At 59.9% G+C, this 23,746-nt stretch overlaps 11 protein-coding genes across 11 annotated transcripts; 5 read left to right on the plus strand and 6 right to left on the minus strand.

Annotated features, from left to right (window-relative positions):
• Positions 1-317: 317 nt before the first annotated feature.
• On the minus strand, positions 318-2,140 carry COLE_06597 (uncharacterized protein; the record flags this gene model as incomplete). The annotated part of the gene is made up of 4 exons (XM_018423077.2): positions 318-998; positions 1,176-1,367; positions 1,527-1,560; positions 1,869-2,140. The coding sequence occupies 4 exons, from the start codon at positions 2,138-2,140 to the stop codon at positions 318-320; spliced, it is 1,179 nt and encodes a 392-aa protein (XP_018279097.1).
• Positions 2,141-3,706: 1,566 nt separating this feature from the next.
• Positions 3,707-6,052, minus strand: COLE_06598 (uncharacterized protein; the record flags this gene model as incomplete). The annotated part of the gene is made up of 7 exons (XM_018425766.2): positions 3,707-3,917; positions 3,983-4,067; positions 4,507-5,039; positions 5,175-5,347; positions 5,527-5,805; positions 5,859-5,876; positions 5,909-6,052. The coding sequence occupies 7 exons, from the start codon at positions 6,050-6,052 to the stop codon at positions 3,707-3,709; spliced, it is 1,443 nt and encodes a 480-aa protein (XP_018279096.2).
• A 1,175-nt stretch (positions 6,053-7,227) lies between these two features.
• COLE_06599 (uncharacterized protein) lies at positions 7,228-8,825 on the minus strand (the record flags this gene model as incomplete). The annotated part of the gene is made up of 2 exons (XM_018423076.2): positions 7,228-8,101; positions 8,209-8,825. 2 exons carry the CDS (start codon positions 8,823-8,825, stop codon positions 7,228-7,230), a joined length of 1,491 nt encoding a protein of 496 aa, XP_018279095.1.
• A 515-nt stretch (positions 8,826-9,340) lies between these two features.
• COLE_06600 (uncharacterized protein) lies at positions 9,341-9,532 on the minus strand (the record flags this gene model as incomplete). Its single annotated transcript, XM_018423075.2, has 1 exon — positions 9,341-9,532. One exon carries the CDS (start codon positions 9,530-9,532, stop codon positions 9,341-9,343), a length of 192 nt encoding a protein of 63 aa, XP_018279094.1.
• Positions 9,533-13,035: 3,503 nt separating this feature from the next.
• COLE_06601 (uncharacterized protein) lies at positions 13,036-14,160 on the plus strand (the record flags this gene model as incomplete). The annotated part of the gene is made up of 1 exon (XM_018427421.2): positions 13,036-14,160. The coding sequence occupies one exon, from the start codon at positions 13,036-13,038 to the stop codon at positions 14,158-14,160; it is 1,125 nt and encodes a 374-aa protein (XP_018279093.1).
• A 507-nt stretch (positions 14,161-14,667) lies between these two features.
• COLE_06602 (uncharacterized protein) lies at positions 14,668-15,090 on the plus strand (the record flags this gene model as incomplete). The annotated part of the gene is made up of 1 exon (XM_018427420.2): positions 14,668-15,090. One exon carries the CDS (start codon positions 14,668-14,670, stop codon positions 15,088-15,090), a length of 423 nt encoding a protein of 140 aa, XP_018279092.1.
• Positions 15,091-16,216: 1,126 nt separating this feature from the next.
• Positions 16,217-16,561, minus strand: COLE_06603 (uncharacterized protein; the record flags this gene model as incomplete). The annotated part of the gene is made up of 1 exon (XM_018423074.2): positions 16,217-16,561. One exon carries the CDS (start codon positions 16,559-16,561, stop codon positions 16,217-16,219), a length of 345 nt encoding a protein of 114 aa, XP_018279091.1.
• Positions 16,562-17,468: 907 nt separating this feature from the next.
• Positions 17,469-18,924, plus strand: COLE_06604 (uncharacterized protein; the record flags this gene model as incomplete). Its single annotated transcript, XM_018420817.2, has 4 exons — positions 17,469-17,579; positions 17,612-18,484; positions 18,517-18,792; positions 18,853-18,924. 4 exons carry the CDS (start codon positions 17,469-17,471, stop codon positions 18,922-18,924), a joined length of 1,332 nt encoding a protein of 443 aa, XP_018279090.1.
• A 570-nt stretch (positions 18,925-19,494) lies between these two features.
• Positions 19,495-20,007, plus strand: COLE_06605 (uncharacterized protein; the record flags this gene model as incomplete). Its single annotated transcript, XM_018425352.1, has 1 exon — positions 19,495-20,007. One exon carries the CDS (start codon positions 19,495-19,497, stop codon positions 20,005-20,007), a length of 513 nt encoding a protein of 170 aa, XP_018279089.1.
• Positions 20,008-21,273: 1,266 nt separating this feature from the next.
• On the plus strand, positions 21,274-21,760 carry COLE_06606 (uncharacterized protein; the record flags this gene model as incomplete). The annotated part of the gene is made up of 2 exons (XM_018423073.2): positions 21,274-21,486; positions 21,521-21,760. The coding sequence occupies 2 exons, from the start codon at positions 21,274-21,276 to the stop codon at positions 21,758-21,760; spliced, it is 453 nt and encodes a 150-aa protein (XP_018279088.1).
• Positions 21,761-22,296: 536 nt separating this feature from the next.
• COLE_06607 (uncharacterized protein) lies at positions 22,297-23,526 on the minus strand (the record flags this gene model as incomplete). The annotated part of the gene is made up of 4 exons (XM_018423072.2): positions 22,297-22,791; positions 22,936-23,292; positions 23,332-23,375; positions 23,472-23,526. 4 exons carry the CDS (start codon positions 23,524-23,526, stop codon positions 22,297-22,299), a joined length of 951 nt encoding a protein of 316 aa, XP_018279087.1.
• Positions 23,527-23,746: the final 220 nt, after the last annotated feature.

Genomic DNA, 23,746 nt, shown 5'->3' on the forward strand with positions numbered 1-23,746 from the left:
CATGTATAGTATATCTCGGTGAGGTGATGTTAGAATACCAACAGAAGGACATAGGGCAGCGCTCGAGCCACGACGAGCTGAGCCTGCAGAGTCACAGTCAACATCACAGCCTCATCTGCAACCTGCAACAACTCTCGCCGTGTCATGAAACGGTGCATAAGGAGCGACAATGCACACAGAGGCATGCGAAGTGATTAATGTCCGGTTGGGGGGGAGCGGCATGCCGCTATGGTAATCACGCCAGATGAGGAGGGCGGAAAGGGGAGGTATTGATAGCTGTGCTAGGTATTACAGCCTAGAATCTAGAGTAGTGTCACTTAGAAGACAGCGAGAACACCAACAGCGGCGGCACCGACAGCGGCAAGGGCCGGGACGACAAGGGCCGAGGCGCCCGAGCCGGTGGTGGAAGCCGAGGCAGCGGGGGCAGCGACGGAGCCGGTGGTGCGGCCGGCGCTGTCGGTGGCAGGGGCGGTGGCAGAGCCGCTCGACTGCTGGGCGGGCTTGGTGGGGACCTTGGTGGGGGTGGTGACAACAGCCTGCGAAGTGGAGGCGATGCCAGTCACGACCGACGAAGAGCCCTTAGCGAGGACGGTGGGGGCGGCAGTAACCATGAGGTTGGCCATGTCGACACCGTTCGAGATGGTGCTGTAGGTGAAGCAGTTCGAAGTCTTGGGCCAGAAGGCGGGGGCCGAGGGGGTGACAGTGCGGCCGACAGTGAAGACACCGGTCTCACGGTTGGCAGAGTTGGTCCAGGTGCCGGTGTAGCGCTGGCGGAAAGTCGAAGTGCCACCGCCGGGGAGGGGGTAGAGACCGGGGGGAGCGGCGGGCTCACCGTCGCACTCGGTGAAGGTGCCGTTGGAGCGGAAGTGGTCCTCAATGGCCATGACGAAGCGGCAGCCCATGATGTCAAGCTCGTGCTCGCACTGGAGGGCGGCGGTGACGCCGTTGGCGGGGTCCTCGGCAGTGCAGATACGGAGGCAGAACTGGTCGAACGAGATCTGTGGGTTAGCGCGCTGTCCTGGAGCAAGCGAGGGGGGCGAGCAAAAGGCGCTCAGATGAGCCTATGGGCCTATGGGCTTTGATTCCAATGGGAGTTCCAATGGAGGGAAGGTTGGTCTTGGCAGACTGCGCATCCGCAGCGAGCTCGACACAGCCTGCACAAGAGATAGACTCACGAACGACATCCACTCCTCGTAGAAGATGTCACGGCCAGTGGCAAGGTTGGTGGTGACGTTGCCGCCAACGGGGTTGCCCTTGTTCTCGGCACCGTGGGGGTCGAGCTCACCACCGGTGTCACCGGCGGGGATGTTGACGGTGGTGCCGTCCCACATACCCGAAATCTGGACGTAAAGCGGGGTCTTGATAAGCTGCGGGCAAGTCAGTCTGATGCAAAAGCGGTGTGACATATTGTCGGCTTGGCGCGAGGCTAGGCGTTCGGCTGCGGAGAACATGAACAGGCACGCCTGCAACCGCAGCCGATCACTACGCGACGGCCCTCGCGCGACAAGCCTCCCAATTCAACTCACGTGGGCCGAGTGGATAGCGCCGTCGGGGATCAGACTGGGCCGTCAGCGAGGTTGCTCTGTGATGCATATGTGGTGTGTGGGAGTGAGAGTTGGGTGGCGGCGAGGCTGTGCAACAGAGCCAAGGCGAAATGCATACTATGCTGGCCAAGGCGCATGGCACATGGCGTATGCGGGCTGCTGGGGCGGCATACCTCTTCCCCGGGCCCTTTCTGGGTGTCCCGAGGGAATATTGGATGAATCGGTTCCTCTTGGCGAGCGCGCGCACCCGCACCCGCACCCACCCGTCCACGCCCGCTCGCCACCACAATGGCACACTAGACTGGAAGGCTGGGAAAAACTCACCGGGCCTGGTTACGGGGCTTGGTGCAGTAGGCGACGACAATGGGCTCAACGTTGCCGATGAGCGAGTCGGGACCCTCCTCAGGAGGGCCGTAAAGGCAGAAGTCGTCGATACCGTTGAGGGAGAGAAGACGGGACATGGAGGTCTGGTTGACCTGGGCGCCGATGGGGAGGAACTCTGGGGCGGCGGGGTTGGTGTCGCCGTTGGGGAAGGTGGCGGTGACCTGGGCGTTGGCGGCGCCTGCGAGGGCGAGGCTAGCGACGAGAGACCACATGGCGAGAGTGGAGAGAAAAGAGTAACGAAGAGAGTGAGGGGGAAGAAGAAAAGTACGAGCGGGGGGGGGGGGGACTAGAGGAGAGGAGAGAGAGAGAGTTAGATGATGAGAAAGACGGAGAGGATGAGAGAGAGGATGAGAGAAAGAGAAAGAGAGAACGGAAAGAAGAGATGGAGGAGGAGGGGGGGTTGGTGCTCGTGGGGGGAGGGGGGAGGGGGGGGGGAGGAAGGTGTTGTGTGTATGGTGGGCCCAGTGAGCCAGTGGGCCAGTCGACCAGAGTGGGCCAGTGGGAAGGACTAATCAGGAACAGGCGCAACCTCAGGCAATCCGGGTGGCCGGGTCCATCCATCTGCCATTCTCGATGCCTTGATGTGCCTTGTTTCCGTTCTCCACTGTATTTGCTTGCGCTCCTTCTCTGCATGCACACCGCAACATTCAAGCCCACCCACACCCACACTCCCCCGCAGTCTGCTGGACAGGCTCAACCCTGCTCCCCCCCGTTCTGCCGTCTTGCTAACCCCCTCCCTCATGGGAGTGTGGTGGCCTGGTGGGATGCCAAGACTTTCCTGTAACCCTGGCCTCGTTACCCTGCCGTTCCCCCCTCCCCTGGATATATCCTGATATACCTGATCTCAGTTTGCTTGGCGGTTCGGACCTGGGGTCCTTTGAGCGCTCCCCCCACATGCCTCGCCCCCTGCGCACCCGCACTGTTTCTCACACTCCACTGCTCGCGTCTCTTCGTCTCCATCTCTATACTTCATGTTTGGCGAGCATGACTGAACGACGTACGTACGACGTTCATGATCATGACCGAATTCTCCCCAATCATCACAGTGACGTGAGCCTCCCCCCCCTCTCTCCTGTAGTCGCGGAAAAGTCTTGGCAACCCACTACAACTTGAGTTTGGCGCAGCCCAAACACACACACTATTGTTTGTGTATCTCTACAGTACACGCTCATCATCCTTTCAGCAGACAATTTGGATAATTCAGTTGAGCCCAGTTGTGCCAGCCATGCCAGCGAATAAAGCGCACTCGTCCTGACGCCTCGTACGCGTTCACAGACGCGACCTGTGCATGCATGCGATGCGATGGGCGACGCGGACGCGTTCGAGGCGCAAGGCGAAGACGCGGTAGGCGCCGCGCTCAATTGGATCAAAGGAAAAGGAGGCGCCCGACCATGGCCCCCTGCCCCTTGTGCCCTTGGCACGGTCCGCGGTCCGTCTAGATTCCGGCTCTCCCTTTGACTCTGCCGGGTCACTCTTCCATGCAGCTCATCGATGACGACGACGATGACGACGACGACGACGACTACTCCTCCAAAACCAAGCATACATGCATCTTGTCGCTTACACCAACACATGATATGAATTACTCACTGGTGACATCTGCAGCTTCTTCACAGCCTGTACATCCCTCACCACCAACACCAAGTGGCTATTACTCTACTCAACTCCCGCCACACTCACTACCAACCCCCCCCCCCCCCCCCCCCCCCCCCTCACTTACCCTACCCCCGCATGCCGCAATCCCATCCCTTCAGCTTCCAGCCGGCCCCGCACTCCCTCTACAAAATGTAACGGTAATGCACGCTACGATCACCGGGCACGCCGTCGTCTCCCGGCGCCTTGTCGCCCTCGTACCCGCCCGCCCGCGCCCGCTTCTTGTTCTCGTATCCCAAATACGCCATATTCAACCCGGCCCACAGCACGATGCTCGCCGAGAGCGCGAGCAACACATCTGTGCCCTTGTTGAACGGCGGCTTCGGGAAGAGCCACCTGGCGTCAGACTTCGGACCTGTGGACCTGGGCCGGTCGCCAACACCAGCATGTGCAGTACTCACGTCGACAGAATGCCGCCCGAGTTGGTCGAGATAAAGCCCATCGTGATGCCCGTCACGCGGCGGTAAAACGGCGCGAGGTTGTTGGCTGCCGTCAGCACCAGATGTCACACTTGGACGTCTTGGCGGGCACGTGTGCGGCGCGTCGTCGCTCATCGCGTCGTCGCGTCGCGCCGCGTCCGGAATGCCGAGATGCCAAGCCCCTCCCAAGCCCCTCCCAAGTTTTCGCGTCGCCCTCCAGTTCACATAGGAGCACCACAGTCACCCCGCACCCCAGAGGCGAGGCTTGGCCGACGCATCGCCGAGTGCTCGGCGCGCGCGGGGCGGTGCAGCGCCTCAGCCCATCAGGTGAGGCGAGGCATGCGGCATGCACATAGGCATTGTGAGGCATGGGTGCTGGGCACTCGGGTGACACGCCACACCGGGAACCGGGCTGCGCCACGCTCCCGGTGCTCCTGGCTGCCTGTGCGTGTGCGTCTGCGTCGGCCTCGATCGCTCTCTCCGGCGTCGCCCTCCTTCGTACTCACGCATCCAAGTCGACTGCAACGGCGCGACAGTATACGCGCCCATGACCTGCAAAAACAGCGCGCCGTAGCGCACATGCTTGTCCTCGCTGCCGCGGTACATCGCGTACCCAACCACACTAACGAGCGCTGCGAGGATGACGAACGGGCCGCGCATCTTGAGCCTGTCCGACGCCCAGCAGCACATGAGTGCGAACGCGGCCGACGCCACGAACGGCGGCACCGACATGAGCTGCACCTTGGTGCCCTTGTATCCGAGCGAGCCGACGATGGTGGGCGAGAAAAACGCCATGGCGTACAGCATCGCGCCGGACGCGAAGAACTGCAGGAACATGAGCCAGACTTGGGGCGCTTTGAGCGCGCTCACGCACGCGGCGAGCGTGAGCTTCTCGCGCTGCTCGGCGAGCGGGGCGTCGCGCTCTAGCGCCGCCACGAGCGCCGCCCGCTCCTCCGGCGTCAGCCACCACGCCGTGCCCGGCGTGCGGGGGAGGACGAAGAATGTGGCAAAGCCACAGACCACGGTGAAGAGGCCCTCGCTAGGGTCAGTGGGGGGCGGGGGAGAAGCGCCTAATGGGCTAAGCAGTGGAATGGAAAGAGCTTCCGGGGTGGGGGTGCGAAACCACCTCATGTCTCCAAGGATGCATGCATCCACTGCGCCCTCACACACTCACATGATGAAGATCCACGCCCAGCCCTTCTTGCCGCCCAGGCCGTCCATGTTGATCAGAGCCGCGGCAAGGAGGCCCGAGAACGCGCCAGCCAGCGATGTCGCCGAGAAGAAGAAGGCGACGCGCTTGCCCATATCGGCCCGGCGGTAGAAGTTGGACAGGTATGTCATGGACGACTGGGGTGAGCCTCGCTCTCTGCCGGATCAGTCGCCTCTGCGCCTGCATCCGCTCCATCGCTCCATCGCGACGAGCCAAGTCACCGTTGCGGCCCTCAACCCTCAACCGCCCTCTCCCTCTGCACACCAGCGACCCTCCTGCCGCTCCCCGCGGTCCTCCGCTCCCCACCTTCACTCACGGGCAAAATCGCACCCTCCGTCGCGCCAAGGAAGAAGCGCGCGGCGAGCAATCCCTCGTAATTGTGAATGAAGCCCTGGAAGGTCGTGACCAGGCCCCAAGCGACGACGAGCGTAGGGATGAGGATGTTCGGGCCGACCTTCTTGATCGCGAGGGTGAGCGGCAGCTCGGCGGCAATGTACGGCACGTAAGTGACGGTCAGTGCGATGGAGTACTGCTTGGCGTTGATGCCGAGGTCCTCCATCAGCCCCGCGGCCTTTGCGTTGCCGATGTTCGAGCGCTGGTGTGAGTGCCTACATGGGGATGGCGGAGCGTGACGCCTCAGCGACGTACGTCCAAGAAGTTGAGGAACTGGCGTCAGCACAGCGCGCGCGCGGACGCACGTAGACGAGCGTGATGACGGGCAAGAAGATGACGTCGAGCTTGAGCAACGCGCGCTTGAACGCCGCCTCGTCGACCACCACGGGCGTCTTCGCCTCGCCGAGCTCGCCGCCTTTGTGATCCTTCTCGTGGTCGCTTGAGCTCATGTTATCGTGTAGGAGAGTGCGAATGCGACGAGGCAGCGAGATCTGTCTTTATCCATCCCAGTCGGATCTCTTCGCCTCCTCGGGAATAGCGAGTCGGCCAGCATCCGCGCTGTGAAAAGTTCTGTACAATCGACTTCAGCCGCTTCCCCTCTTGTCCTCGGGAATTGCGAGTCAGCTGGCAACCGGGCCCACTTTTCTCATCAGTAAAAGACCTGCGCTCAAGGTGGACGTCGGGCAGCGCCTTCCCTGAGCATCTTGCCCGCGCTGCCAACTGACTGGCGGGTCGGCAGGCGGACAATGCCGAGTCGTTAGTGTTCAAAGTTGTCAAACTGCCGCTTTAGACGGAGGCCGCGGAGGCCGAGCGGAGGCATGAGTCGGGACTGGGGGCAGGTGGACCATCTGGGGCCACGTGCAGGGTCCAGGGGGTGGCGCCGGTACACCGGTACGTAAGTGTTGGGCGACCTACCCAATTGCAGCGGCGCGTTCTCTTGCGCGATGCCCCGACATACGACAAGCGCTTACGCCCAGGAGAAACCGGAAACGCGCATCGGCTACTGCCGGGTGCTGTGAGTCGGCCGTGTTCATCTTGAGAGAGGTCAAAAAGCGACTAGGCTTTCCTCCGCGATTGCGCACGTTTCCATGTGTTCTCACGAGGCCCCACGTCACTTCCGGCTTACGTAGAACGTCTGCCGTCCATGCCGCTTGCCTCTCCTACCGTTGTAGGATACTCATGGCAACACCCGTTTCAGACTACAGAGAGTCCGTCGCGGGCACGCCGAGATACCCCACAGCCTCGACGGCTTTTTCCAACCTCAAGCACCTCGAAAGGCGCCGACGCTGGTTCGAACGCGCACCCATGGCAAGCCACGGGGAACACACCGATTAGAGCATTTCTTCAATAACCTTTGTGCTACGCGTTCGATTGCGTCAACCTATGCAATCAATGGGTTTTGACACGCTTCCCCAGGTAATGTGAAACTGCCCCACTTCACTGGGTTATCTCATTTGAACCCCGCGTCTTTGAGAGATATGTGACTGGCACTCACACCGTTTCCGCTCATGCATCCTCATCGTTCTGCATACCATACCAATGTGCCCGCTCGTCCACAGACGCGACGAGCAGCAGCACGTCCACTTCCCTTTCGCCCAATTGTTATGCAACAGCCTCCCCTCCCCTACTCTCTGACATTCTGCCCTCCAAGGTATGTCACCAGCTGCGAGTGTTTGCGCACGAAGGGGTCGTTGAGGATCGAGCTCTCCGGATGGATGTAGTGGCTCATATAAAGGTGTCCGGAATGGTTCAAGCGCAGGAAAACACGCCCTCCAAAGTCACCAATGGCGTTGGGGAGCATGCCGCCACGCCAGCCGTCAAATACGGGCTGGGCGCGCACCAGCTTGTCCTTGACCGAGAGCTGGGAGGGGTCATACGCGATGATTGGGGCTTGTGGGCCCTCCGCTTCAGACTCCTCGCCGCCGTCGCTCCACGGCGCTCGCCCATGCGCGGCAACCGGCGTGGCGGGCGTGCATGGCTGCCAGAGCGGGTCGCGTGAATCGTCGCCTTCATTCAACTCGTTGCCGGGAAATGGTGCGTAACCGAGGACACCGAATTGGGCGACAAAGTCGTTCTCGTTCGCAAAGTGCTCGACGTGGGCGAAAGTCTGGCCGCGTCCGTCCGCTGCCGCCGCAGGGCGCGAGAAGTGGTTTGCGGCAGACGCGAAGGTGTAGACCTCGACGCGGGCGAGCAGCTCAGCGGGCACGTCAGTGAGAAGCATGTCAACCCAGGCCGAAGTGATGATGCCGCCCTGCGAGTGGCCAATGATGACGATGCGCTTGCGCCGAGGGTCGAGGACTGCCTTGCGAACCGTTTTGTATCCTTGACGAATGTCGCTCGTCGTGAGCAGGAGATCGCGCTGCATCATGCATTCGAGAAGGTCAAACCACAACCCAAAGGAGCGGTTGAGCACAGCAACGATGGGGCGCTTGAAAAGATCATGCAGGCGGACTGCTACATCCTCTGCGCCACTGTTGGTCGTCATGACGCCATTGACACTTGCGTCAGCTGATAAGTACGAAGATAAGATTCACGGGCTCGGAGCGTTGTTCGCCTCCGCCCTCGCCTCCTGGTCGGAGCCTGCTCGCCTCCGCCTCAGACTCACAAAAACCATGCCTCCGTGTCAGTGCCCACGGCCTGATCCGAGGTTACGAGTCGCGTTGTTGCACCCTGCGCCTTCTCTGCGATCCAAATAAAGAGGAGGAGGATACCGAGGGCGAGAATCATTGGAGGAATGCCCACAACAGCGCTGGTCAGGAAGCCGATGGTGATTATGAGTGAGATAGGGATCATAACAATCTGCGCGAACACCGAGAGAAACCCCGACTTGGCGGGCGAGCTGTTGTCATAGCCCGTCGGCAGCACGAGCCAGGGGAGCATGAAGAGATGCCCACCTACCCAGCGAAGGTCCCGGCCCAGCAACCGCCATGGTGAGCCCCGGTAGCACAAATGGTGACCGGCGCCGCCGGTGTCCGTCACGTCCCAGCCGCGCACAGGGAAGGTGCCAGGTGCGGGATCGCTGTGCATCAATACAGCGTCCGACTCGAGGACGGCTGTCGCCTCAGTGACGATGCGCACTCCCCTGCCGTTGAGGGTGGGGCTGCCGGGCTGGGGAGCGTTGGCGGCGTTGGTCGGTGTGCGGGCCCCGGAGCCGTTGCCGCGCGCACCGTAGCTGAGATTATTGGCGTTGGCGTTGAGGAGCGAGTTGTCCTCCATGTCCATGCTTGGTGGCGGGGATGGGGAGGAAGAGGCTGAGTGAGGCTAGCCGTTGTGTCTTTATGGTACCAGCTCCGATGATCTCGGTGGATGTTGCGTAAGTAGGCACGGGGAACGGTGAGTCGCGATTGCTGGACATGACATGGCTGGCAATGCTCTCACGGTCCCTGCAAGGCGAAGGGGTCCCGCGCGGCGATTCAAGCCCCTGCACATGCCGCGGGCGGGCTGTGGGAGGGCGACGGCCGAGTGTTGGATCGTGCGGACCGAGTGTCAACGGTGCGAGGATGGTAGCGTGGGAGCTGCCGTAAACAAAACAAGATTCAGCCATCAGGCACGCGAGCTGCCGCCCCGGTGCGCGTCGAGCGCCCCTCCGAAATGAAGCTGTGAAGCTCGGCGGGCTATTGGCACCGCATGCACGGGGCGATGCGAACTTGCTGTAGTCGTGTGCGTTTCACTCATCTCTGTCCGAGGCTCAATGAAGCTCAGAGAACAGGTTGTCGCACTCTCGGTGCTGGCAAGGATTAACTCCGCGTCACGTTGACGGTAGTCATTGCTCGTGACTTGACAGCCAGATGCTGGCAATCCAGTGTCAGAGGTGGCTGACTTGCGCTCCTCCCATCCCTCCAATCTTGTAGACTGGGGACGTCGAGAGGAACTGAACTTGGACCACCATCATGAGCAGACAACCAAGAGCCCACTAACAACCCTCGCATATCTACAATGTCAGCGAGCGGCTTACAAACGACTCGTGCAGCCGCTATGTGCTAGCGCATTGGCATCAAAACGCTAATACGACGAGGCTCACAGCACCCGAAGCCCGGTCGGCGACAGGCGGGCATCACCAGTTTGGTGGCAAGGCTGATGCAGGATCGCGTGACGATCGCTGTCGCGCTGGTCAGTAACTTGACCCATCTAATCGCGCCAAGAACAAGTGGAGCAGTCTGGAGCTCAGACCTGTGGTTGAGCTGCGTCCACAAATCCACAGCAGCCGATGAGAGGTCATCGTCGATGGGCGAGGGTAACGACGGTTGAGGAGGCAAAGGAACGAGTAAGTGAGTGAGTCGAGCCAGAGTTGTCAATGAGCACGGTTGCGCCCTTCTCTGCGATCAACGCCTTCGCCCGCTCTCAAGTCACGCTCGTCGCGTCAACTCTGCCTTTCTCTTCTTCTCCACTCCATCCTTTGCTCTCTTCTCGTCGTCTTCGCCTCGCTGGCCACCGCCACTGTCTTGGCAGGCTCCCAGCCTTATCTTTGGACACTCACGCTCCCTTACCCACTGTCTATCCGGCAAAAAACAAAGCCCATCCGGCACCCCACACGCTTCAATATGCCGCTCGCCACCCGTGCTCCCGCTCCTCCCCCTCTGGCCTTCGTCCTCCCGAGCCGCTCTGACTCTAAGTCGGACTGGGACGGCGGTCTCCCACCTCTCCCACCTATCCCCTCTTTCCCCCGTATCTCTCTCAACTTTGACCGCCCAATGACTCCTTTAGCCACGTTTACTCCCATCACCTCCTCAACTATGACTTCAAGCTACGACGTTGCGCCATCCATCCCCTCCAATTCCCAGCACACCCATGTCGCCGCTGTCCAGCGACTTCTACTTCTCACACAGCGCGCAACTCTCGCCACGCTCGCCCTTCTTCGCCACGTTCCCTTCGGGTCCAGGCACGCCCCGCTCGCCTACATGCCCGACATACCCACCCACGCCTCTCACTCCAGCTTCAGTCGACCGTACGCCAGGTCAGCTCGTGACATCCCTCCTAAACTCGGATGTGTGGGGCAAGGCGGCTCGCTCGGACAGAAGCAGCCAGCGCGTACGCAGCGATTCGTCTTCGTCGTTGTTCAAGAACGAGTTTTTGTCAAGCCTGCCGTTCATGCCCCCCAAAAACCCGCTGCCCGTCCGCGGACGGGTCATTTCCGGTCCAAAGCCACTACGCCCTCGGCCAGCCGCGCAGGTCTCGGAAATTCAAGAGATGCTGCCCATGTATGAGTTCGTCAGGGTCTCGAGCTTACTTCAGGCGGCCATCAGATCTGAGTCGTCGGTCGATGACCTTGACTGGCTTGAAAGGTTTCACAAGGTTAGTATGTGCCGCCAAGCGATCACACTGGAGTCTCATTACAGGTCAAAACCTCCCCAATTAATCGACGAGGAAGAAGAGGAGGAAGTTGGAACGGCCGATGGATGCTGGACGGGCTTCTTCCAATGCTTCCAGTGCCAGTGAGGCCGAGAATCCGTCTACACGTAGGAGACAAAGGTCACGCGGAGAGTACAGTATTACCATTTCATTGACATATATCTGTGACAGGAGAGTGTCGAGTCTGGTGGTATTGTCGTGTGAGGTACAGGGACAATCTATCTCTAAATTCATGCTTTGTGAATCCAGCTTCGGCTACAAGCCCAGGCGGTGACAGCGCCACGCATAAAAGGCATGTGTGAATTGTGTGAATTGCGTGAATTATGAGAGGAATAGGGGGTACAGCTGTTAAGAGCGGATGGTTGGGACGGCGCATCACAGTCTTCCCTGCCAATACTCGATGCTGGTCTCAGTCGCAGTTCCTTGCCAGCCCTCGCGAGTCTGCACTCACATTACATCCTCCTCGAGCATTTCGCACAGAATATCGAGGATGCGCTGGACGCTGCTCCACTCGGTACTTGATGCAAGCGCTACGCGGGTGAACGTGCTGCGCTTGCCCGAGCCGGCGTGGTCGAGTGACGCCTCGGCTTTCTGGATCGAAACCATGTCGTCTAGTGTTAGCGAAACGCAGAGGGGGAGACCATACGTCCACATCCGGCCATATACGCGTGGACCTCGCCCTCGAGGCGGGACCATTCCTTGGGCGTGAGTGTGCCCATAAACTCGAAGACGGCGCGCTGGTGTGAGCGGCGCGGTTGGGCGGGCGGGCGAGGCGGGCTAACCCGGGGCGGGACGTACCGACATATTGGTGGGTAGGGAGGAGAGCGAGGTGCAATGGGAAGAGGAGAGATGTGGTGCGAGGCGAGGGATTCTGGGACTTGAGACGAGTGTGATGTGTTCTGAAAGTCTGAGACCAGTGATGGTGGTGATGGAGGGTGGAGACTAAAGCTCGAGAACTTATGTGCAAGTGTAGAGCGAGGGCACCGGTTGATTCGGCGGATTGCGCGAGCAGCGCGTCATGCGGATGCGACCGGGAGCTCGCAGCGCCGCAGCATGGGCGCGTGGGGGGCGGGTGGGGAGACAAGCACACAGCAGACGAGTTTGGCCGGTTCGCGTGTCAAGTGCACAGCACAGCGCGACGCCTCCCCTCCTCCTCATGAGGCGGAGGGCGCAGGCTGCGTGGTGCCGCGGGAGCCGAGGCCCGCCGATCCGGCAGATAGGAGATTCCCGGGCCGGCGGCACTCACCTCGCCCCACCTGTGTATTGGAGCCCAGCTTACCGTCAGTGGCTGGAACAGTGTGGGGGTGGAGGCGAGTAACCGGGATGAATGCGGCGGCACGCTGGTGTGTGTTGTGGGATGTTGTTGTTCGGCTGGCTATTGTGCAACGTCAGTGGCGCGGAATGCGGAATTCACTCGCGGTTCAGTGCGGAAGTGGCATGCGGCGTGCGAGCGGAAAGCGGATGAAGCAAGGGCCGACTGTTCTGGTGTTCTGGTATTCTGGTGTTCTGGAAGATCCTTAGCGGATTCAAGATCTGCGTTCCGTCGAGAGAGTTGATGGCATCTATAACGACGCCGCTCCATGTTTAGACTCGTGGCGCTGTGGAGACATGGAGGAGCTGAGGAGAAGCCTAGCCCCGGCTGGCCAGGTCGAGGCCGCCAGACGAGTGGAGTAGTTTGCTTCACGTGCGGCTGTGCGCACTGTCGAACTGTAGTCATGTAGATCCCTCGCGTCGCGTCGCTCGTCACTTGCGTACTTGCATGGCTCCATTGTTGCGTCACGTGTGATACCATTTTCCCCCCATCTCCGCTCCGCTCGAACCGAATTTTGTCAAGTTTGTGATGAAAAGTACATATCACTGCAACTCTCCGCACCCATTATCACTGACGCCCCACCACCTCAACAATGTTCAAAGCCATCACTTTCATTGCCTTCACTGCCCGATCAGTCTTTCAGGCCATTTCCAGCACATATATGACGAGCTGCATGCATCCTGTCTCCCTCACCTCCCCTATCATCTCACTCGCTCGTGAGAACACACTCACGCATATCATCCCCTGCGCGCTCGCGCTCACGGCCTCATCATGGCCCGCGGTCGCCTTCGCCGCGTCATCGGCATATGCGTTCGCGCTTCACGCTCCGCGACACCCACCACAACTCCTGTCGGTAGCCTCGCGCGCCGCTCGTCCCCCCATACCACTGCCGTCCAAGCTCCTCCCACCGGCTCCACTTGGTCACACTTCCAGCTCCCTTCTTCTTTGCGTGCAACTCCCCACATCCGCCTTCCACTCCCTGTGTTTACAGCCCCCACCAACGTCTCCAAATTCCCACTCGCTGCTTCACCCACGCCGACCAAATCTCACCTACGTTTGCGTCAACCTTCAGCTCCTCGGCTCCCGGCACCCACGACGCTCGCCTCTTCCGTCTGCTCTCCGAACATCACAAGCTCAACCGCTACCGGCGTCTTCACGCACACACGCTCCGCCTCCGTAGCACTGGCTGCTGTGGAGTCTGCCCCCGACCTCCCGCCCGCCTCGTCTCTAATTCGCACACCCACCACCTCCCCGCTCGGAGTCACATTCTTCCCACCCTTCACCCCGAAGCGTCCCATCCTCCGCCGCTTCGTGGCCGGTATTCTCAAAATCTCGGGCAAGGCGCCGCGTGAGAATGTGAGCAACAGCATGGGCACGTTATCCACGACCGTGGCCCCAGGCGGCTCGAAGAGCTGGTGGAGCCGCACCCAGAGCTGGCTGGAGGGCGTAAGCTCCCTCGAGGCCAGCCCGACGCAGACCCTCTCCGCGAGCGAGGCCACCGAGGACGACTGGCACTCCACATCGAGCGAGAACGGCAGCGAAGAGTGGTGGGGGCCTGGACCACCCGAGACGCCCTGTCCCGTCCGCCACGGCAGGCCTCTCCTGCACGCTCCCCACCAGAGGCACGCCCGCTCGCACTCGACGCCGGAGCTACAGAAGCTCATCCGGCGCCCGCCTCCGCGCACGCCGTTCCGCCGCTTCTCGCCGACCATCACCCCGCCCGTGTGCAACCTCGTGCGAGACATGTCCCTTCTCTCGCCCGTACATTTTCGCCACGGCTACGTCGTCGTCCCGGGGACCCCGCCATCGCCGTCGCCGGCGCCACCTCGTCGGCGCCGTCAGTACCCGCCTATACAAGCGCCGTCGCCGAGCATCATCAAGCGTTTCTGGAAGTGAGTCGTCAGTGTAGGTCAAAGCTTACATTAGCATTATCCGCGCATACCTCACCAAGCTTTGGAAGGCCGTCAGCTGGAAAAACGCCTTACCCCAAACCCCGCGCCGCCACCGCCGCAGCGCAAGCGAGCCTCTTTTGGGCCGCCCGCACACCCTATACGCGTAGGCGCAGAGTCGCAGCAGGCTGCACTTGACAGCCGGCAAGTGTGACTGGACGCTCCGCGGAAGTTTCGTACCATGACACTGTAATCAAGACCCAAGACACGACAGCGGGTGGAAGACGGAGTGATTCCATCGATGGGCTAACATGAGAACCCACCATATTCCTGTAGACACTCCGATCCGGAGCCATTTCTGGCGGAGCTACCTGCCTATACTGCTCCGCGATGCCATGCCCGTGTAGACCTCGTAGCGTGCGCAGGGTCGCTCCAGACCGAGAGTTGCAGCAATGACGCGCTGTGCCTGTAATCGCCATCTTCCCAGGTTTCTCTCGGGCACTATGACGTCGGTATGTCAAACAAGTCCCATTTGACCTGCGTCCCGCTCGCTAGACTTGCACCGATATATATGCCGCAGCTGACCGTCTCGCCCACCATACTCACCATGCGTCTCGCCCTCCGTCCCCTCTCGCGCCCCTTCCCCCTCCGCGCCGCACCGCTCGCGCGCGGCATCAAGATCCGCTCCCAAGACCCGAAGGACAAGCCGATCGACTCGCCCGGCGGCGAGGCGACAACTGCGCCCTTCAAGAATGGCTCGGCGGGAAGCGGGCCCAAAGCCAACGATGGACAGTACAGCGCCAGCACGATTGCGAATGAGGAGGGCGACTATACGAACCAGGAGCGCGCGACACCCGACGTCAACAAGGAGGCGCGGGAGGCGGACGAGGCAGCGCTTAAGAAGGAGGTGAGTGCGGCGGTCGACCGGAGTGGATGAGGGCGGAGCGAGAGGATGCCACGGCTGACTCGCAGAAGAAGTAACTGAAGGAAATCATGTACTGCTTGGACTTGTGCTGGACTCAAGCTAGCCAGCGGAAAGCTGCTGGCGACGAAGGACTGATTTCAGGAAAGGGGTCGTGATGGTGTGAGAGTGTCAGAAAGAAGTGGAGAATGGAGGACGTGGTGCAGCACTGCGTTCCCCCAGAACATGTTGTGCGTCGCTTCGAACCCACGAGGGACGCAGGGCAGCCCCGGAAACGTGGAAAGTGGAGGCTAGATGACTCACGCAACTGACAACACCTTCCGTGGGTGCGTGGGTGCGACACAAGAGACACTGAGATTAGGTGTTTGAACAAGTCGACTGCTTTCGAAGCATGGATGAGGGACTGAAGCCTAGAGGTGGCGGATGACCTTGGACGGATAGATTCAACCAGGCGTTAGCCACCTGCCAAGCTTTATTGTATGGCATAGCTCTCTCGCCTGGACCTCCTTGCTCTTTCTCGTAATTCCGAGAGCGGCACTGCGAACACCGATTTGGGACCACTCTGTGCATCTCGCTACACGGGTAATGGAACAGGTGCTGTTGGTGACTTTGGGTGGTGATTTCGATGTTTATATAGCCACCCCCTTAACCCGCGTGCATCGAGACTCGGTTGGATCGTATAGTGGTTAGTACCCAAGATTCTGAGTTGCTTCAACACACCTCGTTCTTGTAGCCTGGGTTCGATTCCCAGTCCGACCTTCACTTTTGTGCCCGCCGCGCACAGATGGGGGGACTGAAGCGATCACGACGGGGTACACCGATCTACGCAGATGACAAACGATCACGCGACCACGATGGGATGCATAGTGACGCCAGCTAGAATGGTCCTTGATATCCGATTCCTGAGATTCGCTGTCAAGCTCGGCAGCTCGTGGGCAGCTTCGCCTGCTCAGGCCGCCACAGGGCGAGCGGTGAATTGCTCCTCGGCTTGAGTAACCGGCTGCACAAAGTGGGGCGCAGACTTGGCGCGAAGCTGGCACGGGGGGCGCTGTTGTGCTGATGCGGAGCACCGGTGCGCGCTGGAGCAGCGATGTCGAAAAACTCAACGTGAGGCAAGAGGGATTGTACCATCCGTCATTGCCTAGTACATCCAACTGCGGGAGGCGTGGGACAGGCGGTCCCGGGACGCAATGACGTCGTAGTAGTCAGGACGGAACTCGCGGTGGGGCGGCGCGGGCTTGGGCGGAGCAGGAACAGGAGGCGCGAATAGCAGCGAGCTCAGCTTCCTGGGGCTACGGTACTTGCGCGCTGAAACGTCGCTTGTGTCAACGTCCTTGGTGTCGGCGGCAAAGCGGACAGTCTTCCTGGACTTTGGGAGCGGTGCGCGCGTGCGGAGTGCTGATGGTGGGGTCATGGTGATAGTGGTGGTAGGGGAGGTGGTGGGAGTAGAGTTGGGGACGATGCTGGAGTGTTTAGTGCAGGTCATGCAGGCTGTGAGGGTCAGAGGTCGTGTGCATGGTGCATCGAGGTAATTAAGAAGAGTGCAGGGTGAGGTTAGACGCGGTGACGGTCGGACGGTGACGATCGGGACCGACGCGATCGGTTGACTCAACGTTGACTCAGCATGTCGGTGGGGTAAGCATGGCGGGCAGGGACCGCTTGTCACCTCCGCTCCATGCTCCACATGATTTCTCAGCGTCACGCTACCTACCATTCGCCAGCGCACATGCACACCATGCACAGGTCTCAGATTCGGTCTGTCGCTCGATCGCTCCGGTGCACGGTGTGCTTTTGTCTTTAGGTATCCCAGGCTTCGGAGCGAAGATAACGAAAATTCAAGCCATACTCCACGGCGATGGGTGGCGAACATTCCGCTCTTCAGCTCGGTGTGCTCGACTGCGACCGAATAAATCGGTGATTTAAGCAACAGTCTGTCCGACTAAAATGCTCGAACACACTCGCAGAGCGAGGGGCGCTTTATGAGTTCTCCCGTCACACGTATGCACCACCAGTCTGAGCTGCCCACATGCGCGTGTAGACCGTCTCCGCTTTGCAATGGTGCGGAAGTTTAGATATCCGGGTGGGGGTCAATCACCTCGGCAACCACCCATTGTCCCAGCATTCCAGGGCCAAGTCTACGACCACAGCTGCCACTTCAGTGCAGAGAGGAAAGTGAGGAGGCTGTCGGATATAGCGTTCGTGGACGACGGTGAATTCATTGCCGGATGACCGATACGTGGGTTTGCTCTATAGTTAACCACATGACGCCGATATCAGCCAGCCGGGCACAGCCGAGGTATCCGCAGTCCCCCACTCACCACGCACCGGTCGGTGGGCAGAATATATAGACCGGGACGCACAGTCGTGGACGCCCTCGTACCTCTTCGCTCACCATGATGACTGAGAAGACCCCCAAGATGGCCCCCGAGCCCTGCTGCAACTGCGGCCACCTCCCGGACGGCAAGGACGATGTACCGAGCCGCCGCGCCTCCTTCCGCCCCGAGGTGAGCTCTTGCCTTGGTAGCACTGACGACAGGTGCGCCAGACAATCACGGGTGCGATTGACGGGCTCAAGAAGGAGCTCACCGACGTGTCGCTGTACATCCACGCCAACCCCGAGCTGGCGTACAAGGAGGAGAAGGCGCACGCCAAGCTGTGCGACTACCTCGCGAGCAAGGGGTTCAAGGTGCACCAGATTCCTGAGGTGCCCACCGCCTTCAAGGTGTCGTACACGCGTGGCAGCGGAGGACGCACCTTCGGCCTGAACTCGGAGTACGACGCGCTGCCCGAGATCGGGCATGCGTGCGGGCACAACCTCATCGCAATCTGCGGCGTCGGCGCCCTTCTGGCGATGCAGAAGGCAATGGATGCCCACGACATTGATGGCACCGTAGTGCTTCTCGGCACGCCCGCCGAGGAGGGAGCCGGTGGCAAAGTCGACCTCCTGAACGCGGGGGCGTACGAGGGCATCGGCGCCTGCATGATGCTCCACCCCGGACAGGGCGGCGAGGCGTCGGGAGGCGCAGTTATCCGCTCCCTCGCATATCAGCACATTGGCGTCGAGTACACGGGCAAGCCCGCGCACGCGGGACTCGCACCGTGGGAGGGCATCAACGCCCTCGACGCCGCGTGCACCGCCTACGTCGGCATCTCCGCGATGCGGCAGCAGCTCAAGCCTGAGGTGCGGGTGCAGGGCGTTATCTCGGACGGCGGAGGTAAGGCGCCTAATATCATCCCCGCCCGCTCGCAAATGGACTATCTCGTGCGTGCGCCGACAGCTGCCGATCTGGAGCTTGTCGCGGAGAAAGTTACGGGATGTTTTGAGGGCGCGGCGCGCCAGACAGGCTGCGGCGTCAACATCGACCGCGAGGTGCTCATGTTTGAGCTGCGTAACGACAAGGCACTCTCTGTGAGTGTATCCGGAGGCGGAGCTGACTCCAGCACGAGTATGCCCAGGTTATGGGTGAGATGTGGGACATCCCCGTGCGCATTCTCCTCGACCAGAGCATGGGCGCCTCGACCGACTTTGGCAACGTCACTTTCTCGATGCCCGCCTGTCACCCAATGTACATGATCCCTGCAAAGGGGGGCAATCACACGCACGAATTCACGGCCGCGACGAGGACAGAGCGCGCACACGAGGAGAGCTTCAAGGCTATGGGCGCGATGGCGGCGGTTGGCCTGCGCTACCTTGCTGACGAGACATTTGCCAAGGATGTAAGTGGGAAATAGGACGTGCCACTTGAGGTGGCAAAGGACAGAGATACTGACTCTTAGGTCCAGTCCACGTGGGAGACAAATATGAAGGAGGTCAAAGAGGAGGAGCAGCGCATCCTCGGGAAGAAGTAGGTTGCTTGACTGTAGTGCTGTAGCGTATATTGGGCTGGTTGTGAGAGCTGCCGCTGAATACTGTGGGAAGCTTTGAGCGCCGTATCACGGCTGGTTGTTACACTGTGAAAGTTTTTACCAATTTTCTGACTACTGCACTAACCAGTCAATTCACTCGCCAACAGCTTGACTCGCACCTGTCAAGTGTTCGCCCCCGAGCGAGGTCTTCTCCGTTTCTGTCGGCCTCAGCACTATAATCCGTGAGCCGCGCATCAGTCATCAGAAGTGGACAATAGGCCGGTGAGATGAAGTCGCTCCCAGGTGCACTGCCGGCGTCTGATGGCGGCGAGCCATCTGCACTTTGAGCTCACAATGAGTCTGTGATCTCTGGACGAGGCTATATTCGCATTGTACCCGGGACAGAAACATACGATGGCGCTATTTTCTCTGCTCCACGTCGGACATATAAAACAGGTCACCTTCGGCTCCTCCATCCACTGCCAAGCCTCTGCACTCCCGAGCCCGCCTGTTCACTTTCAACTCCAACTCCTCTCTTAGCCACTATCACTATCCGAAGGCACCGCTACCGACATGTCCGACTTCGTCCTCGTCATGGACCCCGAGCACCTCGAGCAGATCGACAAGGTGCGGAAAGAGTTTGACCTCCTCCAGTACACGTTTGACGACATCGTGGAGCGCTACAACTGCATGGCGCGTGCTGTCTGGGAGCGCACGCTCGCAGGCCAGACCACCTTCACCGAGTTCCACTGGTCCCTCAAACAGATCGCCGAGGAGTGGCAGGAGTGGCTTGATCTCCGTGACCACGTTCACCAACTTGCCGTCGACGCCGCGATCGCCCTCCCCGAGCTCACTGAGCTCCGTCCGGACCGCTGCATCTACTGCATCGACGGCGCCGACTGTGAAGGCCACGACTCCTCCGGGTCCTCCGCGGGGAGCCACGACCAGCAGGACGACCCCATGGAGGACGCGGACAGCGCCTACGATGCCGACAGTGAGCTCAGCTACACGAGCTGTGATATTGAGGGCTGCGAGCGGTGCCGCGAGTTCTATGCTGCGAACGCTGAGCTTGCTCCCCGCGCTTAGGGGAAGGGCTAAAATTCCCCTTGAAGCGAAAGAGTAGAGGTTTGTATATACATTCAGTTGTTCGAGTAGTTGATGATGTTTGACGCTGGACGCTGAGATCGAAACTTGCTGGTTGGAGGACTGCATCTAGCATTACGAGGCCATACGCACGTTGTAGATGGCGGTGGGACAGTACTTCGAGATTCTGGGGGATCTTCGCGAGAGTCTCATAAGTGCAGAAAGGGTGGGCTAGGAGGAATTGTGTCACTGAAACAACAAACATATTGCTATTCAGACGCAGTAACTAGCTCGGAGAATCTGTCAGACAACGATCTCAATCAGACCGCGCAAGGTGATAATCACATTCTGCAAGCTGGTCTGGCCCAGCACTTCATACGGTTGCAAGTAGTTGATATGAGGTACGGATCTCATACTGGCGACTCAAAGTTGGCGCTCTCTCATCTAGAGGGCAGAGAATTGCATGTTATACCTTTCTGCGCGAGGTGAGATGTGTCGGTAACGGGTGCTCGTGCCGAGGAGGCGGCTAAAGCGTCCTCTTTTCAACTCTTACCTCCCAGCAGTTGAGGCACATGTCGAGGACGGCAAGCTGGCCCTTGAGGCGCTCCACCTCCATCCATACCCTGTCGTGAACTTCTGGCGTGCGTATGTCGCAGCTGTTGGCGTTCCTGTTTGATGCTTTGAGAGATTTGGGCGCCGCTCCCAGGACGGTGTTGGGGCTCACAATTGTGCCCCCACGCGAGCTGGATGTGGTGTTGCTGCTCTTCGTGGCGTTGCTCCAAACGAGGCTGGACGCGGAACTCGCTGTGCGTGAGTGCTTGCCAGAGGTGGACATGGTGGCGAGTGGTCGTGAGTCTCGTTACGGTGCATCAGTTCTTATAGCTCCTCCAAGCATATCGAAGCGTTCGTGTTCATTGCTAATGCACTCATTTCTTTGTTGCTGGTGTTTTGAGCTGCGCAAATAGTACTGAGATTGAGAGCGGTGTGTGCATGTAATCGAGCCAGCCAGCCAGCTCCAGCTGTGGTCCTGGGACAAGTCTCCCACGCGTTCGCATCGCCTTGCCACCAACAGCCGAGGCTGTTGACCAGGAAGCATGAGGGCAGCAAGAGTAACAAATCAACTAACAATTCAAATGGTGGCGAAATAAACACACCTCCACCCCAAGTGACACACTGGCCACGCCGCTTGTCATATATATCCGCGCCCTCTCCTTCCTGCTTCTCGCCCCATCTCTCATCCCTCATCCCTCATCGACACTTTACCCCGTCATGCACGGCAACCGCTACCGCTCTCCTGCCAACAACCCAGCATCGACGAAGAAGACTCCACCCTCGAAGCAGGGCGGCCCTGCCCTTTCGGGGCCTAGCCACTCTCCCCACGACAAGGACGTGGGCGCCGACGTGGGCACTTTCGCACGCTCGCGCAACCGGCCGCGCAACCGTCGACGCAAGGGCGGGCGTCTGCAAGACGAGAATCAGAAGGTGAGCCATACAAGTAGCTAAGCTTGACGGCAAGGGGCCGATACCCGGATCGCAGCGCCACCACGAGGTACAACTTCACCGAGAGTCGGAGGCCAAATCCTCCGAGAGGCCTTCTTGGGAGGAGGTTTTCGCGCGGATGGCGGACGAGGCTGAGCTCGAGTTGAGCGCCGACGACCCCGCTGATGGGTGGGGGGAGCCGCCCAAGTCGAAGCTCAGGCGTCTGCGCGTGGAGAAGTGGCTTCTTGGGGTCGTTCCCGGCGCCGCACCTTTTTAGATGGTCAAGACGTAGAAGTGCAGTCTCCTTGCCGATGTATCATAGCCTTAGGGTGCCAGCACATGCTAGCTCTCGAATCAGTCCAGCTGTATCTATGGCGCTGAAGATTCGGAGTTGGATACGTGGGTTGCATCTTGGCCGCATGATGGGAAGCTGAGAAAGTGTTGGGTGGCAAATTCCGCGACCGTCTCTGTTGATCATTGTCAGGGTTGGGCAGACCCAATCGCGATCGATTCTTGATACCGCGCCGACAACCCACCACTTGTCAGTCGCATGTCGCTTTACAAGTCTCACCGGAGCCCGGAGCATGTCCTGCTGTTTGCGATCTCATGCGGTCCGAAGTTTGCTGCCCCACTCACTCGCCGCCTGATACCCGTATACACATGATGCCGCAGGCTCAGCGGCTGGAGGCAACCTCACCAGATGTGACTTCGTCAATTAGGATGTCTGAGAAGATCAGACTCCCGGAAGAGTACTCCCAGAGGACAGAACAGGCCATGCATGATGTACAACATTGTCTTCCACGGCGACGACGGCTACCTTCGCGCATCACCGCGCCGTGGCCCCGCTCCCGCGTACCCTTTCGTCTTCCGTGCCAGATCCTCCTTCATTAGCCGCTCCGCCTCGGACATGAAGCCCTTGGGTTTGGCGTCATCCTTGTCATCCGTCTTGGCGACTTTGGCCGCCTTGAAGACGTTGCCAGCGGCTGGGCGCTTGAGCGGATTGGCGGGCTTGAGGGGGTTCGCCGCAGGCATTTTACCGAAGGACCCGAAGCTCGTCGGCTTCTTCTCTACTGTTGGTGCTGGTGTCGTCGACGAGTCTGATGATGCCTCTTCTTTCTTCTCCTCCGCGGCCTCAGGCTTGGGGAACAGGCTCAACGAGATCTTCTCGCCTTCCTTCCGCTCCAGACCCTTCTTCTCCACCTCCTCCTGCTCGGCGATGGCGCGGGCGCGGGCGATTTGATCCTCAATCATCTTGCGTTCACGATCCTCACCGTCCATTGTTGACCGCTCTTTCTTCTGCTGTGCCGCCTGATGTCAGCGTAATCTTGACAACAGTGCCTCATGTCTTCTCCTCTGGTTGTCTCCCCAAATGATCTCTCCCACGTCTCGATTGCCGTGCTCTCCGTCCCAACGAACTGCGTGCGTCTCCGTCCATGCCCGCCTTCAACTCACCTGCTTCGCCAACGTCTCTGGTCGGTTGTCGACCCACTGAATCCAGAGGTGACCGCGCTCGTCCTCGTCCACGCGCACAATACCGGCCTTGCTGAGCGTCATAATGAAGCCATTCAGCGTAACCCAGCGGGTCGCGTTCATGTGGACGTGATTCTTGTCCTGGATGAACTCATTGTACACGGCGTTGGCGCGCACACGCTGCGTGTTGTGACGCGACTTAAGGAGCGACACAAAATCGTACTGGAACTGCCTCGAGAACTCGGCGATGGTCGCGCCAGCGGTAGGTCCAATAGCCATGAGCTTGCGGAGATGCGGCTCAGAGCGACAATGCGCTTGGAAGCCATTTTCGTCTCGCATCTGTAGATGTGAGTTATATTCCAGATCTATTATGCTTACCTGCTTCTCACATGGCTGGCAGTACCAACGAAGACGTCCAAGGCCTGGTGTCAACTGTGGATGTCCGCAGTCTCGACGAAGGAAGGCGGGACGGGCACCCAACAACGGACTACACGCCTCGTTGCGAAGTCAGGACTCACCCTTTGCTTTCATAGCGTTGGCCATGGCCTTCGTGCCGCCTGGATCGCGTCCCATGATCGATGCTGACGGAGGAGGAGATAGATGAAATGGGCGGAGTTGGTTGTTGCTGAGCAAAAGTGGAGGTTGAGTGGCAAAGTGGAGATTAATGAATCGTCTATCTTGCTCACGTGGCCTCTTCTATGTAGCTAATACTCTGCGATTAGAAGTGGTGTATTGCGGAATGGTTCCGCAGTCGGCCGAGAGGTCTGGGCGGACGACGCGCAGACTGGTGACG

The sequence above is a fragment of the Cutaneotrichosporon oleaginosum genome, assembly GCF_008065305.1.
Source record: "Cutaneotrichosporon oleaginosum strain ATCC 20508 chromosome Unknown ATCC20508_contig06, whole genome shotgun sequence".
NCBI lineage: Eukaryota > Fungi > Basidiomycota > Tremellomycetes > Trichosporonales > Trichosporonaceae > Cutaneotrichosporon > Cutaneotrichosporon oleaginosum.